The sequence below is a fragment of the Caretta caretta genome, chromosome 1 (assembly GCF_965140235.1).
Source record: "Caretta caretta isolate rCarCar2 chromosome 1, rCarCar1.hap1, whole genome shotgun sequence".
NCBI lineage: Eukaryota > Metazoa > Chordata > Testudines > Cheloniidae > Caretta > Caretta caretta.
In genome coordinates, this window is record NC_134206.1 from 349,674,407 (window position 1) to 349,697,066 (window position 22,660).

General features: G+C 47.6%; 1 protein-coding gene and 1 long non-coding RNA gene across 3 annotated transcripts in view; both read right to left on the reverse strand.

The window, feature by feature from the left end:
- The window catches only part of STRIP2 (striatin interacting protein 2), a 67,432-nt gene that overhangs the window by 42,235 nt on the left and 2,537 nt on the right, over nucleotides 1-22,660 (reverse strand). The window contains exons 2-3 of one of the 2 annotated variants that reach the window (XM_048836776.2): nucleotides 13,459-13,528; nucleotides 6,548-6,622 (exon numbers count right to left, since the gene is read on the reverse strand). In XM_048836776.2, the coding sequence (XP_048692733.2) occupies nucleotides 6,548-6,622; nucleotides 13,459-13,528 (145 nt within the window). Of the gene's footprint in view, nucleotides 1-6,547; nucleotides 6,623-13,458; nucleotides 13,529-22,660 lie in introns of those variants that run through there. The other variant, XM_048836777.2, reaches the window with a different exon arrangement.
- Nucleotides 3,027-5,173, reverse strand: LOC142070674 (uncharacterized). The gene is made up of 2 exons (XR_012666636.1): nucleotides 5,005-5,173; nucleotides 3,027-4,494 (listed from the first exon to the last, which is right to left on the reverse strand). It is a non-coding gene; the product is annotated as an uncharacterized LOC142070674 (long non-coding RNA).

Sequence of the window (22,660 nt, forward strand, 5' to 3'; positions counted from 1 at the left end):
CTTCCTATGGATGACATTGTCAGGGAGGCCACTTGTCTGGTTTTAAGCCAACCAGTCCTCTTTTGTCCCCTGTCCAGTACAGAGACTAAACCAGACGTGGTTTTGTCCGGTATCATGAATAAGGGACACCATTTTGAAGTTCCCACCACTCCACCTCCCCGCCGGCATGATCTCACGTGCTGACGGAACGGCATGCTCTTCAAAATGGCTGCCTCTGGGCAGCACCCCCTTATGCACAGCGTGTGTGTGAGGTCACGCTAGCAGGGACAGGCCCACGCCGCTCCCATAGTACAGGCATGTCCGGTGTTCTGGGGATGGGGCAGCGGCCACCCTACATACTGTTCCTGTTGGACACAGCCAACTCATAGGACACTGGGAAATAGTCCAGCCAGGCCGAGTCAGCCATTGCTCTCGAGATCCCTCACTTCACTCATCGTGTAGGGGACCCAAGGCTGCAGGATCGTCAGCTGCAAAGCACACGCGTATGTCACAGAACCCGTCAGCATCATCTAAAAGCAGCCCTGGACGAGCCCTCTGCAGGCAGCAGCAGTTCTGGGGTTTCAGGCATTAGCAGGCTCAGTCACTAGCCAGTGGGAAAGCACTAGTGATGTGCGTCAGGCTTCTGTTCCCGACTGCCCCGACTCATTGTGTAACCGCGGGCAATTCGCTCGCTAGCTCTGTGCATCTGTCCCCCAGCTCTGCGAAATGGGGACGATACAGACCCATGTCGGTGGGGGAGCAGTGAGAATTCATGTCCAACGAACGAGGGGATCCTTAGAGATGCTGGGATCTTCTGTAGAGACAAAGATGCTGGAACGCTCCTCACGGACGAGAGCAGCGCACGCTTCTCTTTGTTTCGTCTGCTCTGTTACAACCTTTAGTATTTATATCCCCTCATTACCAGAGTACCTGAGCCCCTCGCAATCTTTAGTGCAGTAGTTCTCTAAGCCCTAGTCTACACTAGGAGTTGAGGTAGAATTTAGCAGCATTAAATCCATTTAACCTAGCACCCGTCCACATGATGAAGCCCTTTTTTTCGACTTATATGGCTCTTAAAATCGATTTCCTTACTCCACCCCTGACAAGGGGATTAGCGCTGAAATCGGCCTTGCGGGGTTGAATTTGGGGTAGTGTGGATGCAATTAGACGGTATTGGCCTCCGGGAGCTATCCCAGAGTGCTCAATTGTGATCGCTCTGGACAGCGCTCTCAACTCAGATGCACTGGCCATGTAGACAGGAAAAGGCCCGCGAACTTTTGAAGTTCAATTTCCTGTTTGGCCAGCGTGGCAAGCTGCAGGTGAGTGCAGAGCTCATCAGCAGAGGTGACCATGATGGAGTCCCAGAATCCCAAAAGAACTCCAACATGGACCGAACGGGAGGTACGGGATCTGATCGCTGTACGGGGAGAGGAATCCATGCTATCAGAACTCCGTTACAGTTTTCGAAATGCCAGAACATTTGTCAAAATCTCCCAGGGCATGAAGGACAGAGGCCATAACAGGGACCCGAAGCAGTTCTGCGTGAAACTTAAGGAGCTGATGCAAGCCTACCAGAAAACCAGAGAGGCAAACGGCCACTCTGGGTCAGAGCCCCAAACATACCACTTCTATGATGAGCTGCATGCCATTTTAGGGGGTTCAGCCACCACTACCCCAGCCATATTATTTGACTCCTTCAATGGAGATGGAGGCAACACGGAATCAGGTTTTGGGGATGAGGAAGATGATGATGAAATTGTAGATAGCTCACAGCAAGCAAGCAGAGAAACCGGTTTTCCAGACAGCCAGGAACTGTTTCTCACCCTGGACCTGGAGCCAGTACCCCCTGAACCCACCCAAGGCTGCCTCCTGGACCCGCCAGACAGAGAAGGGACCTCTGGTGAGTGTACCTTTTAAAATAGTATACATGGTTTAAAAGCAAGCATGTTTAATGATTAATTTGCCCTGGCATTTGTGGCTCTTTCCCAAAGCCTTTGCAAAAGGTTTCCGGGGAGGGCAGCCTTATTCCGTTCACCCTGGTAGGACACTTTACCACACCAGGCCAGTAGCACGTACTCGGGAATCATTGTAGAACAAAGCATTGCAGTGTATGTTTGCTGGCATTCAAACAACATCCATTCTTTATCTCTCTCTGTTATCCTCACGAGAGTGATAACATTCATGGTCACCTGGTTGAAACAGGGTGCTTTTCTTAAGGGGACATTCAGAGGTGCCCGTTCCTGCTGGGCTGTTTGCCTGTGGCTGAACAGAAATGTTCCCCGCTGTTAGCCACGGGGAGGGGGGAGGCAAAATGCGACCTTGGAATGAAAGCACATGCTATGTATGTAATGTTAACAGCAAGGTTTACCGTGAAAGAGTGTACCCATAGTTCTATAAAATGTATCTTTTTAAATACCACTGTCCCTTTTTTTTCCCCTCCACCAGCTGCATGTGTTTCAAGGATCACAGGATCTTCTCCTTCCCAGAGGCTAGTGAAGATTAGAAGGCGAAAAAAACGCACTCGTGATGAAATGTTCTCTGAGCTCATGCTGTCCTCCCACACTGACAGAGCACAGACGAATGCGTGGAGGCAGACAATGTCAGAGTGCAGGAAAGCACAAAATGCCTGGGAGGAGAGGTGGCAGGCTGAAGAGAGGGCTGAAACTGAAAGGTGGCGGCAGCATGATGAGAGGAGGCAGGATTCAATGCTGAGGCTGCTGGAGGATCAAACTAATACGCTCCAGCGTATGGCTGAGCTGCAGGAAAAGCGGCTGGAGCACAGGCTGCCGCTACAGCCCCTGTGTAACCAACCACCCTCCTCCCCAAGTTCCATAGCCTCCTCACGCAGATGTCCAAGAACGCGGTGGGGGGGGGCCTCCACCACCCAGCCACTCCACCCCAGAGGATTGCCCAAGCAACAGAAGGCTGGCATTCAATAAGTTTTAATGTACTGTGTGGCCTTGTCCTTCCCTCCTCCACCACCCCTCCCGGGCTACCTTGGCAGTTATCCCCCTATTTGTGTGATCAATTAATAAAGAATGCATGAATGTGAAGCAACAATGACTTTATTGCCTCTGCAAGCGGTGATCGAAGGGAGATGGGGAGGGTGGTTAGCTTACAGGGAAGTAGAGTGAAGCATGGAGCGGGGGGTTTCATCAAGGAGAAACAAACAGAACTCTCACACCGTAGCATGAAACTGGTTTTCGAAGCTTCTCTGATGCGCACCGCGCCCTCCTGTGCTCTTCTAACCGCCCCGGTGTCTGGCTGCATGTAACCAGCAGCCAGGCGATTTGTCTCAACCTCCCACCCCACCATAAACGTCTTCCCCTTACTCTCACAGATATTGTGGAGCGCACAGCAAGCACTAATAACAGTGGGAATATTCGCAAAAAGAAAAAGGAGTACTTGTGGCACCTTAGAGACTAACCAATTTATTTGAGCATGAGCTTTCGTCGCTGAGGTCTAAGCGAGTCAGTAAACTGCGCCAGCGTGCTTTTAAACATCCAAATGCACATTCTACCATCATTCTACACTTGCTCAGCCTGTAGTTGAACAGCTCCTGACTACTGTCCAGGGTGCCTGTGTACGGCTTCATGAGCCATGGCATTAAGGGGTGGGCTGGGTCCCCAAGGATAACTATAGGCATTTCAACATCCCCAACAGTTATTTTCTGGTCTGGGAATAAAGTCCCTTCCTGCAGCTTTTGAAACAGACCAGAGTTCCTGAAGATGCGAGCGTCATGTACCTTTCCCAGCAATCCCATGTTGACGTTGATGAAACGTCCCTTGTGATCCACCAGTGCTTGCAGCACCACTGAAAAGTACCCCTTGCGGTTTATGTACTTGCCGGCTTGGTGCTCCGGTCCCAAGATAGGGATATGGGTTCCGTCTATCGCCCCACCACAGTTAGGGAATCTCATTGCAGCAAAGCCATCCACTATGACCTGCACATTTCCCAGGGTCACTACCCTTGATATCAGCAGATCTTTGATTGCGCTGGCTACTTGCATCACAGCAGCCCCCATAGTAGATTTGCCCACTGCAAATTGATTCCCAACTGATCAGTAGCTGTCTGGCGTTGCAAGCTTCCACAGGGCTATTCTCCTCTTGGTATTCATGCGCTTCAGGACAGGGGAAAGCAAGTCAAAGTTCCATGAAAATGCCCTTACACATGTGAAAGTTTCTAGAATCTGGATTGAAAGAATCGTCCCAGACCCACAACACTATGCGGTCCCATCAGTCTGTGCTTGTTTCCCGGGCCCAGAATTGGCGTTCCACAGCATGAACCTGCCCCATTAGCACCATGATGCCCGCATTGCCAGGGCCCGTACTTTGAGAGAAGTTTCTGTCCACGTCCTCATCACTCTCGTCACCACGCTGACGTCGCCTACTTGCCCGGTTTCGCTTTGGCATGTTCTGGTGCTGCATATACTGCTGGATAATGCGCGTGGTGTTTAATGTGCTCCTAATTGCCGAAGTGATCTGAGCAGGCTCCATGCTTGCCATGGTATGGCGTCTGCACAGAAAAAAGGCACGGAACGATTGTCTGCCGTTGCTCAGACAAAGGGAGGGGCGACTGACGACATAGCTTACAGGGTTGGCTTACAGGGAATTAAAATCAACAAAGGGGATGGCTTGACATCAAGGAGAAACAAACAACTGTCACACAGAATGGCCCCCTCAAGGATTGAACTCAAAACCTTGGGTTTAGCAGGCCAATGCTACAACACACTAAGCTATCCCTCCCTCTGGTATTTCAGGGAGGACTTTGGGGGGGGAGGGGGGAGCAAATGAATACCAAAGAAATCTGGTTCATTTCTTGTTTTGATCTACTCCATCTATCTTTTACATCTTTGTCTGGCAGCAGATGGTGCAGAAGGACTGCAAGCCATCCACATCTCCTGGCTGCTCAACAGAAGATGGTGCAATAGGACTGCCTGCAGGACTAAAGAGAATGACCTGGTTGAGTCACTCCTAATTTAGTCCCTGCACCCATATCTGCCCAGGCGCTCCTGACCGACCTTACCGAGGCAGCCGGGAGCATCTCGGACATGAGGAGGATGGTTTTCAGGCCTATTGCACCGTCTGCTGCCACAAGGCAATGGGTTGCTGCTGCTGTGTAGCAATGCAGTACCGCATCTGCCAGCGCCCAGGAGACATACGGTGACAGTGAGCTGAGCAGGCTCCATGCTTGCCGCGGTATGGCGTCTGCACAGATAACCAGGAAAAAAAAAGGCGTGAAACAATTGTCTGCTGTTGCTTTCACAGAGGGAGGGAGGGAGGGAGGACCTGACGACATGTACCCAGAATCACCCGCGACAATGTTTTTTGCCCCATCAGGCATTGGGATCTCAACCCAGAATTCCAGTGGGCAGCGGAGACTGCGGGAACTGTGGGATAGCTACCCACAGTGCAGCGCTCCGGAAGTCGACGCTAGCCTTGGTATTGTGGAAGCACTCTGCCGAGTTAATGCACTTAGAGCATTTTGCGTGGGGGGACACACAATCGACTATATAAAAACGATTTCTAAAAAAACGACTTCTATAAATTCGACCTAATTTCGTAGTATAGACATACCCAAACTTATTTGATCGGGCCCCTCTGTGTCTGGAGTCGTTTAGGGGCCCCAGCCCCACAAGTATATATACTGCCACTGTGCTCTGATGGCAGACGGGAGAGCAGCGGCTGCTGGCCGGGTGCCCAGCTCTGACGGCAGGGCTGCGCCAACAGCAGCACAGAAATAAGGGTGGCAACATGAAAGGGGAGGGGAGACTCCCTGGAAGTGGCCAGCATGACCCTGCAACTCCTAACCTAGGTGGAGGGGCCAGGGGACTCTGCACACTGTCCCTGCTTGCAGGCACTGCCCCCGCAGCTCCCATTGGCTGCGGTTCCTGGCCAATGGGAGCTGCAGAGCCGGAGCTTGGCGGGAGCTGCACACAGAGCCCCCACCGGCCTTCCCTCCCTCTAGGAGCTGCAGGGACACACGAAGCCAGGTAGGGAGCCTACCAGCCCCACCGTTCCCCACCCCCCCAGTGCCAGCCGGGGTTCCGGGCAGCATGCTGCCACCCACCCCCACCTCCAGTGGGGGTCCTGGGCCACCCCCCAGCACCCTGCTGTACCCCCAGACTGCCCCACCCCATAGAGCACCTGCAGACCTGGCCCAAGTTTTAGTTATGGGTAAATAGTACAAGTCATGGTCAGGTCACAGGCAGTGAATTTTTGTTTACTGCCTATGACCTTTACTAAAAATACCTGTGACTAAATCATAGCCTTAGTTATTGTGACATCTGATGAACTTCTGCTGATTCCTTACAGCTGGGCTCACACGGAAAGTCATTTTGTAGGCCCAATTCTCACAACCCCACCTCAAACCCTGAGTCAGCCCAGATACCGAAGGCGCAGTATACGGATCCAGATCCTGCAAAACTTAATTGGCACAAGTACCACCTCTCCCATCTGGGCAGTCCCACTGAGGTCTGTTCACCCAGGTAAGGACTCCTCATGAGGACAGGTTTGCAGGGTTGGGACCCGTCTTGCCACATGAGATGCAATAGTCTGGACCAGGATACCTTGAGTTTGAAAATCCTCTTCAAAGCACTTCCTATTGATGGTGAACTCCAGCTCCTCCGTGTAGCTGTACAGTTCTATTGGGGAAGACAACAGGAATTAGAGACAGATAGCCCCACTTACCAGTTCCAGTGCCTGAGTTCTCAAAGGGGCACCTCAGGGCCGATCTACTCATTTGAGCAAACACATGGAAACTGGATGCCTAAATTAACTAGATTGAGGACAGCCTGGCCTAGTGGAAAGCCCTGGACTGAGACTCAGGAGACCCTAGGTTCTATTCCAAGCTCTGCTCCTGACCTGTGGGGTGCCCTTAGGCATGTCAGGTCCCCATTCTAAGCCTCAGTTTCCCAATCTGTAACATATGGATAATGATCCTGACCTCTTCTATAAAGCACTTTGAGATCCATGGATGAAAAGTGCTACAGAAGAGCGAGGTATTATTATTAATAGGCTTTTCTACCATCACCAAGTGCCTCACAAGAATTAATGTACCTTAACTACACCTCTGTGAAGTAAGGAAGTATTATCCCCATTTTACAGACAGGAAATGGAAGGACAGAAATGTGCCTTTCCCCAAGGACAGAGTCTGTGGAAGAACCAGGAACAGAATCCAGATCTCCAGATTCTCAGACCAGATCCTTAATTACATGCACATCCTTCCTCTCTCACTTCGGTGCCCAAGTTTCAAAATCATACTCACACTGTAAATGAAAAAAATGCAGCCAGGGTGAGGATGAAACATGGTGGGTGGGTTTAGGTAGCTCTGACTGAGCCTAGAAAATACTCTGTTCACTTTAATGTCACGCTATTAAAGTGGGGGATCCATAATTATTGCTAAGCTACAAAATAATACAACACACATAAGCAAAGACCCACTGAATGTGTGTTACCAGCACCACTGCCATTTGCTATAACGGCATTTTTAAAATCTAATTGACATAACACCATTTATGCCACTTGTTTACTTTTTTGCATTTCCCCATTTCTAGTCAATTGCATCCCCAAGTTCTCTGGCACTAGCCAATGGGAATTGCTGGCACTGCGGGGAATGTTTCCTCGGGATTATTTTTGAAGTTATTTCTATTGCCGCTGAGTTTTGTAGCGAAAGGGGTCACAAAAGTCTGGGGATAGATACAAATAATTATGATTTATCTTACAATACGAATGTGGATCAGAACCCCCATTGTGCAGGGTACTGAAACTGAGTGTGTCACGACTGGGATGTGGGCAATCGGGCAGGCCTAGTGGCTGCAGCAGGCATCAGAAGTCAAGCTAGTGGTCAGAGACAGCGTCAGGAATCAGGAGACTAGTCACAGAAGAGGAGTCAAGCCAGGAGTTAGAGCCAAAGTCCGAAGTAGGGAACAAGAGTGGGGTCTGTTCTAGCACCAGGCCAGGTACCGGCAGGTTCCTGGAACTCCTTCTGTGCCTAAATAATGCGCCTGGAGCAATCAGAGGTCACAGGGCTGCTGCCACTGGGTATTTGGTGAGAGGCATGTCCTGTGTTGCTTATTCCCTATGATTTATAGTGCACGCTATGCCCTGGCTGCCAAGTGACAGGGTGGAAGTGTTCATCACCTGAAGCCCTACAGACCCAGGTTCTACTCGGCTGGACCCTTAGAGGTCGAGACAATCCCTGCTTTAAGGAACTTACAGTGTACATTAAAACCAAGTCACGCGGGCCTTGTCTACACCACACAGTCAGCATTCATCGACAAAACAGCGGAGACAGACATACTGCAACACTCCTCCCGCTGATTTAACTCTCCTGCTACGCCAACAAAATAAAGCCACCTTGACGAGAGGCACGGAGCGTTCTGCGACAAAGTTAGATCAACGCAGTCTCAGGGTAGACACTGCGCTTGGTTAGGTCGCTGTAAATGGCCTCCAAGAGGTGTCCCACAATGCCCAACCTGTATTTGGTGTCAAATTTGACCAACAGTCTCCTACAGGAAAACCCAATATGAACTGCAGGAGGTGGGTACTTCTATCTATAATTTATGACACTACGAGAGCGAAGGCAACCCTTTCACAGACTTTGTCCTACGGACAAACTCTGATGTTGCACCAGCGCATCCCAACCCACTATCACTTTTGCACCAAACCATCAAGTTGTGATGTGGCAGAATGACATTTCATGGGCTCCAAAAGCCATTTGGTACCGCAAGTGCTTGAGAAGCTGAACTCCCCCTCTGGAAGAAATCGAGATGGTCTTGATTCCTGATATTCACGAGATAAGGGTGAAAACTCCAGGAATGTCAAGTAATCGGTGCTCATTTAAATGGGGGTTTGGGATCACACAAAGGATAGCCAGGAGAACTACTTTCTCCTCTCTCCAGCGGTGGAAGGACACCTCACTGAGGAAATGTGCTGCAACCCCCTCCGCACCAGCAGATCCTCTGCTTAGAAGTGCAGAGCTAAAAATAGTGACCCCTTTACAGTTTGCTGGCAGGAATATGCTCAAGACCCCCTGACAATTACACTGCAGAAATAGCCTGAGTCATTCCACTTGTAAGAACACAGGGCCCGACCTGTGCTTAACTCCCTCCCCACCCAGCTTATCCTGACCACAAAGCAGGACACGGTGCAGCGACGAAGGGGAACAGCTGAGTAACTCTCACAGTAAAGTAATTCCTGCCCTGGAAACAAACACCAAATGACTCACCCCTCCCGCGGCTGGTTACCAGTCGCCCTGAGGATTATGCTGAGCACCCTGCCAGCTCTGCTTGGAGTTTGGAACGCGGGTGTGATGAAGCCACTGAGTGAAACACTGATATGAAACACCGATACACTAGGAGTCTGCGTGGTCTAGTCATAGGAGCACAGAATGTGACTCAGAGCTTAGGTTCAGCTCAGACACCCAACAAGAGGGGGACTAGGAACGGGACAGGAAGCCTTTCACTTTTCAGCCCAAGTTGACTGATCAAAAGTTGTTACCAGCTGATGGCTATTCGGTAGCCTATGGAAGTGAGCTGATGAGTTTCGCGGTCTAGATCCCAATCACTGTCCTCAGCATCTTTTGGTTGATGGGCCCAGGGGTCAGTAGGAAATGACTTTGATGAGATCTTTCTGAGCAGGCAGGGTGGGTACCTATTTGAGAGGGACGGTGCAGAGAGGTTTCCACTACCTGTGCTGTACTCCGACTCCCTGAGCTGCTCCAGTTCTTGGAGAGTACTTCGGAGCAGTCCTCTGAAGCTATCCTGAGACCTTTTTCCTGACACCTTACTCCCCGGCGGGGAAGTGACCGGGCATCGGGGATCTGCTATTAATTACTCAATACCATCTCCGATTCTAGGTAATTATTTGGGATGTCTTCAACCTATTGCTTATGTCTGTGTGTGCTTAAATCTAATAAATTGTAGTTTTAGATAAGAAAGTGCTTACCTGTATTAAAGTTTCATCAGACAGAATTGCTGTGTTCCCACTGATTTACTCCTGACAGTGCATGGAGTGAAACAGTGAAGTTACCACTGCTTTGGGTTTTGAAAGCCCTCGGTAACACCCCCTCTCCAGTGTTTAAGGACAGAGCTAATTAGACTCAACTACGGTATTGCTACACTACAAGGCTTTTAACAACACGCAGTGTAGCTAAAAGGCACGCACCGTAGCTGCTGTTTGTCGGCAGGAGCAAGCTCTCCCGCAGACAAAAAAATTCCACCCCCCACGAGCGGCAGCGGCCTTGTCGACAGGAGAGTGCTCTTCACACCAGCGCTTTTCATCTGTAAAATTTTGTCGTTCGGGGTGTGTGTTTTTTTAACACCCCTGAATGACAAAAGCTTTGCTGATGAAGTGACAGCATAGACAAAGCCTGACTGTCATTGTTTCTGTTCAGTGATTAGCAGAGGTGAATTGCTGCTAAGCAGGTCTAGGGGCATAGCTAAATCACTAAAGATCTGGGTTAAGCAGCGGAACCTCAGAACAGGGCAGAAGTGTCAGTGGGTGTCCAACAGTGGCAGCCCGTGACCAGCAGCAGCAGTGAACAGCCAGCTGTAGACGTGCACATCGACCATGGAGACACGGCTCAACACCCGCTCCCAGGGGCGGAAGGTGAATCCTTGCGAACATACCTCTGAACTCTGGGTCTTTGCTAACCAAACAGCCAGCTGTGAGCTGGGCGCACAGGAGCGGGGAGTGATGTGTTAAAGGGACATTTGTTCATCAGACTTTCCCACTGCAAGGTGGGAAACTGAGGCAAAGACCCTGCCCAGGACACTGTACAGTGAGGTGCCTGCTTACGGTTACATGATTTGAATGTGGTTGTGGTGTTTTCCCAAACTAATACTTGGTTCCCTTTCCCTTTTATTAAAAAGTTCTCTTTTGTTACACAGACTCGGTGCTTGCAAGAGGGGAAGTACTGCCTCTTGGAGGCGCCCAGGGTGGTGGTCAATTTTTGCAGATTACTGGCTGGGGGCTCAAGCTGCTTCTGTTTTGCAGTGTTAAGAGGAACCCCGAGATGTTGAACTGGACTCTCGCTGCTGCTGACTCCACCTGGCAGAAAGGTTACGTACCAAATAAACAAGAAGCAGCGATGTAACGTTTATTGCAACTTTTAGGATTTTGAAAAAAATTCTCATGTACGAGAAGAACAAAGAACGTGCAGGGCTCTTAGCATGCACAAAATCAAGAAAACAAGGCCACAAATGGGTCCTCAGTAATCTCCGAGGGGTGCTTGAAGGATTAACTAGCTATGGTGCGCAAAGCCCTTTAGACAGATAAAAAGCAGGAGGTTTAAACATGAAGAGCAGTCTCCTTAATTATCACCATCATGCTACTGATATTCGTCCTGCTATTGCCATTCAAAACTATAATCTGAACAAAACAGGAAGCAGAATCCACTGACATGTAAATACTTCTGGCAGAATTTGATTAAAAAAATAATAATTTCATCAGATAATATGACACTTCATCAGACACTTATTTTTAAGACTTTTTTTTTAAAAAAAATTTAAATTTTCACAGTTGTGCAAAATTCAGGGGTTTAAACATTTTTATTGTTATCTGGGTTTTAAGCATTTTTTATTTTTATTAATTTAGGTTTTCAGAGTTGCAGGAATGCATGGGGGAGGTGAGAGAATTATTTAATGAGAGTAGATGATGAGATTCAAAAAGTTAAAGCAGCATCCTGCTAAAAACACAAAGTGTCAGCATCATATGCAAAATATACAAAGGAAATAGGTCTTAAATGAAAGTCTAATAAGTTCTCAAGCAGCATTTTTCAAACTCAGCCTACCTGTAAATTACGGATACTGATGAAAATATTATTTTGCCCATTTCTGTGCATGATGAAATTGACGTTTACTGATAAAAATCAAATTCTCCCATGGCCACATGTAAAGAATCTGCTGCACTTCATCTAGGAAGGGATCCTATTGGCAAACCCTCTGGTTATATATTCTGATTTTGCTTTGCATGTGGACCTCCACCACCCATCTAACTTTTCTAGGTGATACTTCTTAGTCACGTACGTTTGAGTACATCTTGGTGGGCACAAACAAATGCGTATGGAGACGGAGGTTTTTTTAAACTAGATGATAAATCTATATTATGGCAAAGGCCAAATCTCCCGGCTACATACAATCGTGACCTCAGGGAGTCACATCACTCAGCGTTCTAGCCACTAAGGGACCACTTGGCGTTGGGTACGTTGAATTACAATCCAATATAAGCGAGAGGGGAATCTTTGCGGAAGAGGGTTTGTAGAATTATGATAGGGGTTCATAGGGCCCCACCCTGGGGAACATCTGGTATAGTACAGGAGTCTTGGACTGCAAGAGCTCAAGGCTGTGTGCATCATGGAAGAAAGGAAAGCTGTGTTATTGGCTCTTCGTGGCTGCCCACCTCTGGATTATTCCAAAAGAGGGTCCAACCCTGTTCCAGATGCAAGGAATAAGGGCTACAAGAACGCTGCACAGATCCACTCACATGAGCACTTAAGTTACAAGGGAGGCAGATCTCCTGCTCAAATCTTTCCTGGGCAAGATGAACACTCCCCACCATTCAAGGCAGCTCAGGCACTGTCTGGCAGGCCCACTGATACACACACCAGTGAGAGGAGGCAATACCAACCCTCTTTGCCTGTGAGAGAGCCTGAAAGGGGGCTTTTAATGTGATCCAACCTCGAATGAACTTGGGGAGATTTACACGTCGCTCAGGGGAGGTGTTGCATTAGACAAGGAAGGCCAACACCACTTTAGAAGTGACCTCAGTGCATCTCTGCATCACCACTCTTTCTGTTTGGTGATTACCAGAGTCGAATCACTGCTGAGCAGGTCTAGGGTCAGGACAGTGGTGAAAGACAGACAATGCAGAGGCTGCATTGGCCATGAGGTTTCCTGCTACCCAGGGAAATCACTCAAGATCTGGGTTAAGCACTGGAACTTCAGAACAGGGCAGAAGCGTCAGTGAGCGTCCGACCGAGGCAGCCGATGACCAGCAGCGGAGTCAACAGCCAGTTGCAGATGTGCACAGCAACCACAGAGACACCCACTCCCAGGGGCGGAAGGGGGACTCTTGCAAACACACCTCTGAACTCTGGGTCTTTGCTAACCAACCACAGCCAGCTGGGAGTTGTTTTGTTAGAACTCCCTTCACCAGGCGCTTTAAGGTTTGCTGTGTTACATATTTCATTTCCCAACCTAACCTGCAGCACAGTTAGGTAGCTCTTGCTCCACCCCAGAAACGGATGCATTTCCGGGAAGGGTGACATAATTTCTCTCTGCTGTGGATGACTTGTAAAGCCCTTTGGAATGAAAGGCGCTCTATAAATAGAAGATGACATTATTAAATATATACCTCTGACTGAACTGGTCTTATTCTGCAAGTGATTTTATACCCAAAGGATGCCAACTTCAATAGCTCAGGAGAACCGACATGTGGCAAAAATCTCCTGACCTCCATTTTTCGCATGTTTCTTTACCTGATAATTCAGCAGCGTAGCCGTCAGCATCCCCGTACTCAAACTCCACACTGGGGCAGTCCACTGAGCCCTGGGGGAGAGAGATTCCTTTGTCAATAGAAAGACAGGAAACCGAGGGGCTTCTCTCACACGCCCAGAAGAAATAGAACAATCACAGTCAATACACACACATAGACTACACAGCCCAGGTCTAACACGGCATCTCACTTTGTTGCATCTTTTATTTATAGCTTCAGAATATTCTGTTTAAAATAAAGAGAGCTGGAGGAGACAAGCCGTTTCCATCAGGCCCATGTAGTTGTCAGGAAAAATCAAGGCAGCCCTGGTGAGGGGCTGGGAGAGCGTTGGGAGGATGCCAGGGGTCTCTTGGCACATATTTCCCAGCACCACTGACAAAGGTTTCCATTAAGGTTTATCAGGAGCACATCAAATTAAACCACACCAGGGCCTTCGAATCAGGGGACAGTTATCCAAGCATACACAAGCCTCATTGTGGACACAGGTCTCCAGAGCCGCCTGCTTAAAATACCGGGTCATTTGGGAAGAGCTATTTTTACCATCCTCCCAAAGATATGTTTGGGCACTTATGCGGCATGACAATAGGAAGCAGGCCAGGCTTCCACTGGCTTCCAGCACACATCACATGCATCCGATGAAGTGAGCTGTAGCTCACAAAAGCTTATGCTCAAACAAATTGGTTAGTCGCTAAGGTGCCACAAGTCCTCCTTTTCTTTTTGCAAATACAGACTAACACGGCTGCTACTCTGAAAACTGGGCAATACATAGGTACCGCAGGCTCCCCCAACAGGTCACGGAGTCTGGCTCTTATAAAAGGGACCCTGCCTTCGTTTAAATGGACCGTTTCTCATCTGATCATGTTCTGATCTATGGTACAAATGCAAACACAGTTTGCTCCTAAGTGGAAAGCTCTCTTATGATACAGTGAAATGACGGCTTTCCCCCGCCCCATTTAAACCACCAAAGAAGAAAACAAAGCCCCTCGTGCCCATGTGGGAGTCCTCAAATACAAATGGAAAATCCCTTCCCGGGATGTTTTCCTGAACAGGGGCCATAGAGCAGGACCTCAATGTATGAGTAATCTCAGCAACAGGCTACTTACCGAATAAGGTACTACTTAAGGTGAATAACGGTGACAAAGTCAGGCATTGAAGTTTTGTTGTTTTTTTTAAATTGTCTCACATCAGCTGATAAAGGTATATAACAAAACAAGATCTGGATAACAGAAGTCCCAAATAATAGTGACTAAATCTCATTTTTCTCCTCCAATTTCCCCCAACTTTTATTAAATGTGACATTATCTTTCTTTGTTTCCACAAATTACGTTCCAATAGAATTATACAGGCATCTTTCATGTTTCCTGGGAGTCGACAAACTATCACTATAGTCATTCATCCATTCCCTTTTTCAGCCACGGAACAATGTCCCGTGGCTGTATCTTGGCCTATATGAAATACAGTTACTTTGGCTACATGTGTGTCTTTATCCGATGGAAAACGTGAGATCTGAAATTGGTTATTGGGGCACGAACCTTTGTAAATGATCATCACAGAGAAGAAAGTAAGTTGAGTAAACACATACAGTGTCTCCGATGAGAGAGCACATGGGAGACCTACAAGTACCACAAATATCAACTAAAAAGAAGTGAATTTAGAACCTGAAAAGTATCAGTTGATACGTCAGGTTAAAAAAAAAATATTCCACCATTCAAAGCTAAAATCCTGTTTTAGTGTTAGAGTGCGAGCAAGTGCCAGAAGTAATAGTTTGCACCATCAATATTCATAATCATGAATGACAGATAACATCTGCAGAGATGGTCAGAACAGGGCCTAATGCAAAACCCACTGATGTCCTCAACAATTCATTGACTTCATTGGGCTTTGGATCGGGCCCAAAATGAACCACCATCACCAAATGTTGTGAAGTTTTCCAAAATTTGTTTTTCCTCCAAATTTTCAAATCACTTCCAATGATCGGGCATCATGTGGCCTTTCAATATATAGTAGCACCTCAGAGTTACGGACACCAGAGTTATGAACTGACCAGTCAACCACACCCCCCATTTGGAACCGGAAGTACACAATCAAGCAGCAGCAGAGACAAAAAGAGAGAGAAAAAAAGCAAATACAGGACAGTGCTGTGTTAAACGTAAACTACTAAAAAATAAAGGGAAAGCAGCATTCTTCGGCATAGTAACGTTTCAAAGCTGTATTGAGTCAACGTTCAGTTGTCAACGTTTGAAAGAACCGTAACATTTTGTTCAGAGTTACGAACAACTTCCATTCCCGAGGTGTTCGTAACTCTGAGTTTCTACTGTACCTATAATGCACAGTAAAACCCTCCTTCTCAAGAAGGCCCAGGGAACAATTTGTGGTTCCTAGATGGAGCCATTTTAGAACCATCATGAGCCAAACCTGAAAGTCTGGCTGCAGTCTACAAACACCACAGGATTAAAACTGTCCAACCATTACCAAACTCCATAGAAGACGCACCCCGGGCGAGAATCAGCAAGTGAACTTCCAGAATGGTTAGTTTGTTTTGAAGAAACTGGGGATGGAAAAATGAATTTATAATAGGGAGCAAGTTTCAACCCTGATCATCCCCCTCCATTCCACTGCCCAATAATTCCCATCAGTGGAGGAGAAGGCAGACAGGCAGCATGATTCAGTGGGTAGACATGGACCAAATGGCAGCAGCTGAAAGTGTCAAAACACCTGCAACAGGTTGAGGACTGCACAAGATGCCTTACTGTAGAGGAAACAGTAAAGCTGGGAATTAGGTACTTTCGGACCCTAATCCTGACCCTACCATCAATTTACTGTGCAGCTCCAAGCAACTCCCCTTCTGTCTCAGTGTTCCCATCTGTAAAGTGGGGATAACACCCACCCCCTTTAAATTGCATTGAGAAGACTGTCTGTACATTTAGAGCACTGTCTGTCTGTCGGTCTACTTTAGAGCACTAGGTAAGTGTCACGTATTGCTGTATTCTGCCCTGGATCCATGAGAAACAAGCAAATATGAAAGACCAGTGACAGACTTAAAATGTGAGAGCTCATGAACTATTAGGGCTATGAATGAAGGCACTTTGTACCTTTGGGAGCCTGGCCCCCCGGCTTTCCAATGGTAAAATGTCTTTAGCTGTTGTAGGTCATGAGGGCTCAGTTCTTACATTCACATCATTCTGATTACCGACTTACTTTATTTCCCTGTTTGAACTCCAGCATGATTTTAGCAGACATTATTTTGAGCACTGTTGGAGTTATAAACCAATGCTTTTTAGCATCTCCACCGTAGATCCCTGCTTTCAAATTCCAGCTGCTCGTAAAATATCAGGCCAAATTCAGTCCTGTCTTAGGTGGGTGAAATTCCACTGAAGTCAATGGATTTTGCCTGCGATCAATCGCTAAAAGGCTGAATTTGGCCAACTGCCTGTCACACATATTGGATGCCAAATGCCACGGTGGTGGGAGGGGAGAAGACCGAATGATATGATTTTAAGATCCAATGTCCCATTAGCTGTCTGTACTAGAAAGCTGACATGGGCCAGTGTAAACGCTGTCAGGACCAGTCAACATTATCAAGCACTTGACTGGTTTTCTTTTAAGCCCAGAACAAGTCCTGCGAGGAGTTTTCCTGATGTAGCTGGGATAAATAGCCAGTTTTACCATCAGCTCCTGCAGAATCACAGTGGTCACAAAGCAGGTCAACAGCTGAGCCACAAATAGAACTGAGATGTCTCGACTCCCTGTCCCCAGCTCTACCAGACCTTCCATTCAAGCTTGAACATTTGGTCTCACACCTTTAGAGAGCCTTGACTGCACAAAGCGTAGTACGTAATCAATGCTTAGACCAAAAACACTGCGCTGACCAACTAAGTTCTGAGCGCTAAAGCCTTGGAGGAATTCAGTTAAGCCCTTGCACCTGCAAACGTTAATCCACCCAGCAAAGGGGCTGTGACGCACGGAGCTAAAACAAAAAGAATACTGCACCTCGGACCAGAAAATGGATTGAATGCGTCTGGGTATTGAGGCCAGAATTCCACTGCCCATGTCAACTGTGTGTTCCTTGAAAGAGACCACCTCTCTCGCATCTTGTTCAGTGCCAACCCCAAGCATTAGCTACGGTTAAACTAAAGCTTCCAACTCATACCTACAGAACATAGGGCAGTGTCAACAGGTTTTTACAGTTCATGGCCAATCCTGTTCCACCCAGACAGATTCCTACCATCCGCCTGTGTTCTACACATTAAGCTCTCTCTATATAGGTCTACTCAGCTGGGTTACCCCAGCATCTAAATTCATCTCTCTTCTATCAGGTTCATACCTAGAGTTAAACTGAGAAGTGATTAAGCGATTCCCTGGTGCTGGCATAGAAGAAAACCCACCACTGTGGAGATGAGATGCCCCAAATCAGAGCTATAAACTCCCCGAAGAATGTCATAAGCAAAAGGTCCAGAAATGGCAGGATGTTAAAAAGAAGTTACAGCAGGTTTTCGCTGAGAGAGAAATGAACTGAAAACGTGTTTTAGAGAAGACTGTTTGGTAGGGCCTTGGCTGCATCAGCACTAATAGGCACAGAGTCCCATTCTCCTCCCTCTGAAATCAACGGCAACCTCAGTGAGACCCTGTCCCCTGCCACTTCTGCCTCCCTCGTAGCCCGTCTGCTCTGTTCCCCACGAGCGCCTCTCTACTTTCTCCCATGCTGGAACCGGGGTCCTCCTTGATCCCACACGCCACGTGGTGGCCGTCAAATCCCTCCTCTTCCCACAGCGACCCTCTCATTAAAACGATACCAGTTCTTTTTTAAATCCACACTCTAACACAAGGCATGTCAGGCTGGGCTGACAAGTCCCCAGCCCTGCTCGGTACAGCCTTCTTCCTTCCATCTCCCTCAGTTCCCTGTCAGGATCATAAACTCTTACAGGCAGAGATTATATCTCCAGTGTTTTCCCCTGGAATTGAAATAGGGGGGTGGGGGTGGCTCGAATTTATCCGGGGTGTGTGTGTGTGTGTCAGGGCCGATAAGGGGTGAGACTGTGAGGGTGAAGGTGGCTCTATGGCACCATAGTAAAAACTGAAATGTTTCATGACCATTGAATTAGATTTAACTCACGTTTTAAAATCATCACAAAAATTAAAGTTGGCTACTCAAGCCTTCTATGAAGCACTATACCCTCATCTTCTTGGTTTCTTGTTATAATTTTGCACAACTCTGTTACTGAACTTCTTGAATGCAATGCGGTCACCTTTGGTGGCTTCTCGTGTGTCCGGTACTTCCATTCCTTCCACTGATATGCTCATTAGATCATTCACAAGATCAGGCAGAAGGCGACTTCTTTCAGAAGACAAAATTCTATTCAATGAGGCAAAAGAATGCTCAACTATAGCTGTTGTGACTGGGAGTAACAAGAGATGAATTCCTACTTCTTTCATCCCAGGAAACAGAGCACAAAGATTGGGTCAAGCCACTAGTGATGATAAAAAAGAAAAGGAGGACTTGTGGCACCTTAGAGACTAACCAATTTATTTGACCATAAGCTTTCGTGAGCTACAGCTCACTTCATCGGAAGTTGAAGTCAAATCTTCATTCATTCGTCGTATGATATTCCACTCTATGTTCAAATTCTCTGTTCTGTCCTGAGCACGACAGCCCCATTGCTGGTAGTGCCTCACTCCACCCAACTGTCCGTGTTTTATAGGACAGGGATCTGTAAAAGCTATGAGGAGAATCATAGAATATCAGGGTTGGAAGGGACCTCAGGAGGTCATCTAGTCCAACCCCCTGCTCAAAGCAGAGCCAATCCCCAACTAAATCTATAAGTCGCTGTTGTAGATTTTTAAGAATCGAGTCGTGTACTTTTTCAGTTGTCTTAAACACTTCGTGTCCTCTTCACTTAAGGATTCAATAGAAATGCCTTTATTACTCAACTTCTGGACTGAAGTCTTTGCTTCTTCCAGTGCGTTTTCAACGGATAGCTCTCTCATTAATCCAAATGTAGCTTCTATTTGCTGGACAAAGATCTACTACTGTTGTAGCAGATGCCTGGACGGCATTGTTTAATGACCCAAGTGGTTTCCACAGTAGACTTACAAGGGAGAGAATGGCAATAGTCTTCTCTGAACATAGTAGCAAAAGTAATCCACCAGCCTCACTACTTAGATCCATCCCATCTTGGAAGATACTTTCCAAAGCCAGTAATAATGGCTGGAGTAATTTTAAGACAACAGCCAAGGATCGATCATGAGAGAGCCAGAGGGTTTTCCCAGGTTGGACGAATTTGAACTTCAGTCCCAGTGTATATTCTATATTTTCCAAGATATTCAGTCTTTTTGGACTCTTGCTGAAAAAAAAGAGTATAATGAAGACATTAAATATATAGGTTTCAGAGTAACAGCCGTGTTAGTCTGTACTCGCAAAAAGAAAAGGAGGACTTGTGGCACCTCAGAGACTAACCAATTTATTTGAGCGTAAGCTATATAGCTTTTAAAATGTCTTTTGAAGAGTCTGCAGCTCGTACTAGCGCTAGTTGGAGTAGATGGCCTCTGCACTGTGTACAGGTGAGATTAGGGTTACACTTTTCTCTGAGCAAAGCTTGTGCTCCACCATGTCTTCTAGAGAAGTTTGCAGCTCCATCAAACGCACAAGCAGCCAACTGTTTGGGGTCCAAAGGACAAGCATTTAACTCTTCTAAGATGTGGGTTGTCACAGATGCAGCCGATGTGTCACCTAGAAATGCATCTACTGGCCTACCACTGACATCACAGTACACAGTTACTTGATGCCCATTTGCATCGGTGCATTCATCAGCCATGTATGCAATTTTTTTTTGTGGTGAGAGAGTTCTTCACTTTTCCAACTGTTGAGTCTTTCACTGTTGCACCACGTGCTTCTAGCCAGTCAGCCGAGTTTCTTGCAGAAAGATAGTGAGCATTTGCTGGTCTTGTTCAGAACCAGTGTTCAACTTCAGGATGAACAAGTGACAATGCACTTAACATTGGCCTCCAGTTTGTAGTGTGTGGTATCTCTTGCTTAAATAGAAAGTATGATGCCACAGCCATGTTTGTTCGCATGAACTGTGTTGGTTCTCCAGCATTCTTAACAGCCTCATGAACACTCACCGGTGTTGTCCTTGGTCAGTGGAGACTCAGAGTTCAGAGGTGCTTTCACATGAGTTCACCTCCCAGGTCGGGGGCAAGACGGCGCCTTGCTCGTTCCTCCAGCTGCTCACTGTTCGCTCTGGCCACTGTTGTTCGTTCTGTCACTGTTCACGCAATCGCTCTGTTGCCAATAGCCCTGTGCCATCACCTTCTGCTGCCACCTGCCACTGTGACCTCTGTGAGCTCATAGAATCATAGAATATCAGGGTTGGAAGGGACCTCAGGAGGTCATCTAGTCCAACCCCCTGCTCAAAGCAGGACCAATCCCCAACTAAATCATCCCAGCCAGGGCTTTGTCAAGCCTGACCTTAAAAACTTCTAAGGAAGGAGATTCCACCACCTTCCTAGGTAACGTATTCCAGTGCTTCACCAGCCTCCTAGTGAAAAAGTTTTTCCTAATATCCAACCTAAACCTCCCCCACTGCAACTTGAGACCATTACTCCTCGTTCTGTCATCTGCTACCACTGAGAACAGTCTAGATCCATCCTCTTTGGAACCCCCTTTCAGGTAGTTGAAAGCAGCTATCAAATCCCCCCTCATTCTTCTCTTCTGTAGACTAAACATCCCCAGTTCCCTCAGCCTCTCCTCATAAGTCATGTGTTCCAGTCCCCTAATCATTTTTGTTGCCCTCCGCTGGACACTTTCCAGTTTTTTTACATCCCTCTTTTAGTGTGGGGCCCAAAACTGGACACAGTACTCCAGATGAGGGCTCACCAATGTCGAATAGAGGGGAACGATCACATCCCTCGATCTGCTGGCAATGCCCCTACTTATACAGCCCAAAATGCCATTGGCCTTCTTGGCAACAAGGGCACACTGTTGACTCATATCCAGCTTCTCATCCACTGTAACCCCTAGGTCCTTTTCTGCCGAACTGCTGCCGAGCCATTTGGTCCCTAGTCTGTAGCGGTGCATGGGATTCTTCCATCCTAAGTCCTAACTTGTCCTTGTTGAACCTCATCAGATTTCTTTTGGCCTAATCCTCTAATTTGTCTAGGGCCCTCTGTATCCTATCCCTACCCTCCAGCGTATCTACCTCTCCTCCTAGTTTAGTGTCATCCGCCAACTTGCTGAGGGTGCAATCCACACCATCCTCCAGATCATTAATGAAGATATTGAACAAAACCGGCCCGAGGACTGACCCTTGAGGCACTCCGCTCGATACCGGCTGCCAACTAGACATGGAGCCATTGATCACTACCTGTTGAGCCCGACAATCTAGCCAGCTTTCTATCCACCTTATACTCCATTCATCCAGCCCATACATCTTTAACTTACTGTCAAGAATACTGTGGGAGACGGCGTCAAAAGCTTTGCTAAAGTCAAGGAATAACACATCCACTGCTTTCCCCTTATCCACAGGGCTGGTTATCGCGTCATAGAAGGCGATTAGATTAGTCAGGCATGACTAGCCCTTAGTGAATTAATGCTGACTGTTCCTGATCACTTTCCTCTCCTCTAAGTGCTTCAGAATTGATTCCTTGAGGACCTGCTCCATGATTTTCCCAGGGACTGAGGTGAGGCTGACTGGCCTGTAGTTCCCCGGAGCCTCCTCCTTCCCTTTTTTAAAGATGGGCACTACGTTAGCCTTTTTCCAGTCGTCCAGGACCTGCCCTGATCGCCATGAGTTTTCAAAGATAATGGCCAATGGCTCTGCAATCACAGCCGCCAACTCTTTTAGCACTCTTGGATGCAGCGCATCCGGCCCCATGGACTTGTGCTCGTCCAGCTTTTCTAAATAGTTGGTCTCTTGAGGTTCCACCGGCTCTCAGTGATTTCAGCTGAGCTCTCAGTGGGGGAACCTCGCTGCTAGTCCAGGCTGGGCCGTCTCTTCCACAGAAACACTGCCCCACAGCAGGTCTAGGCACCTAGACCTGATTATCAGTGATTTCAGCTGTAGTGGTCACTTAACAAAAGACTCTCGATGGAGCCTACTCAGCTCTGTCTTTAAACAGTGGAGAGGGGCAGGTCAAATGGTACTCGTGATTCAGGCAGACCATCAAGCAAAACACCCGTCCTCACCCCT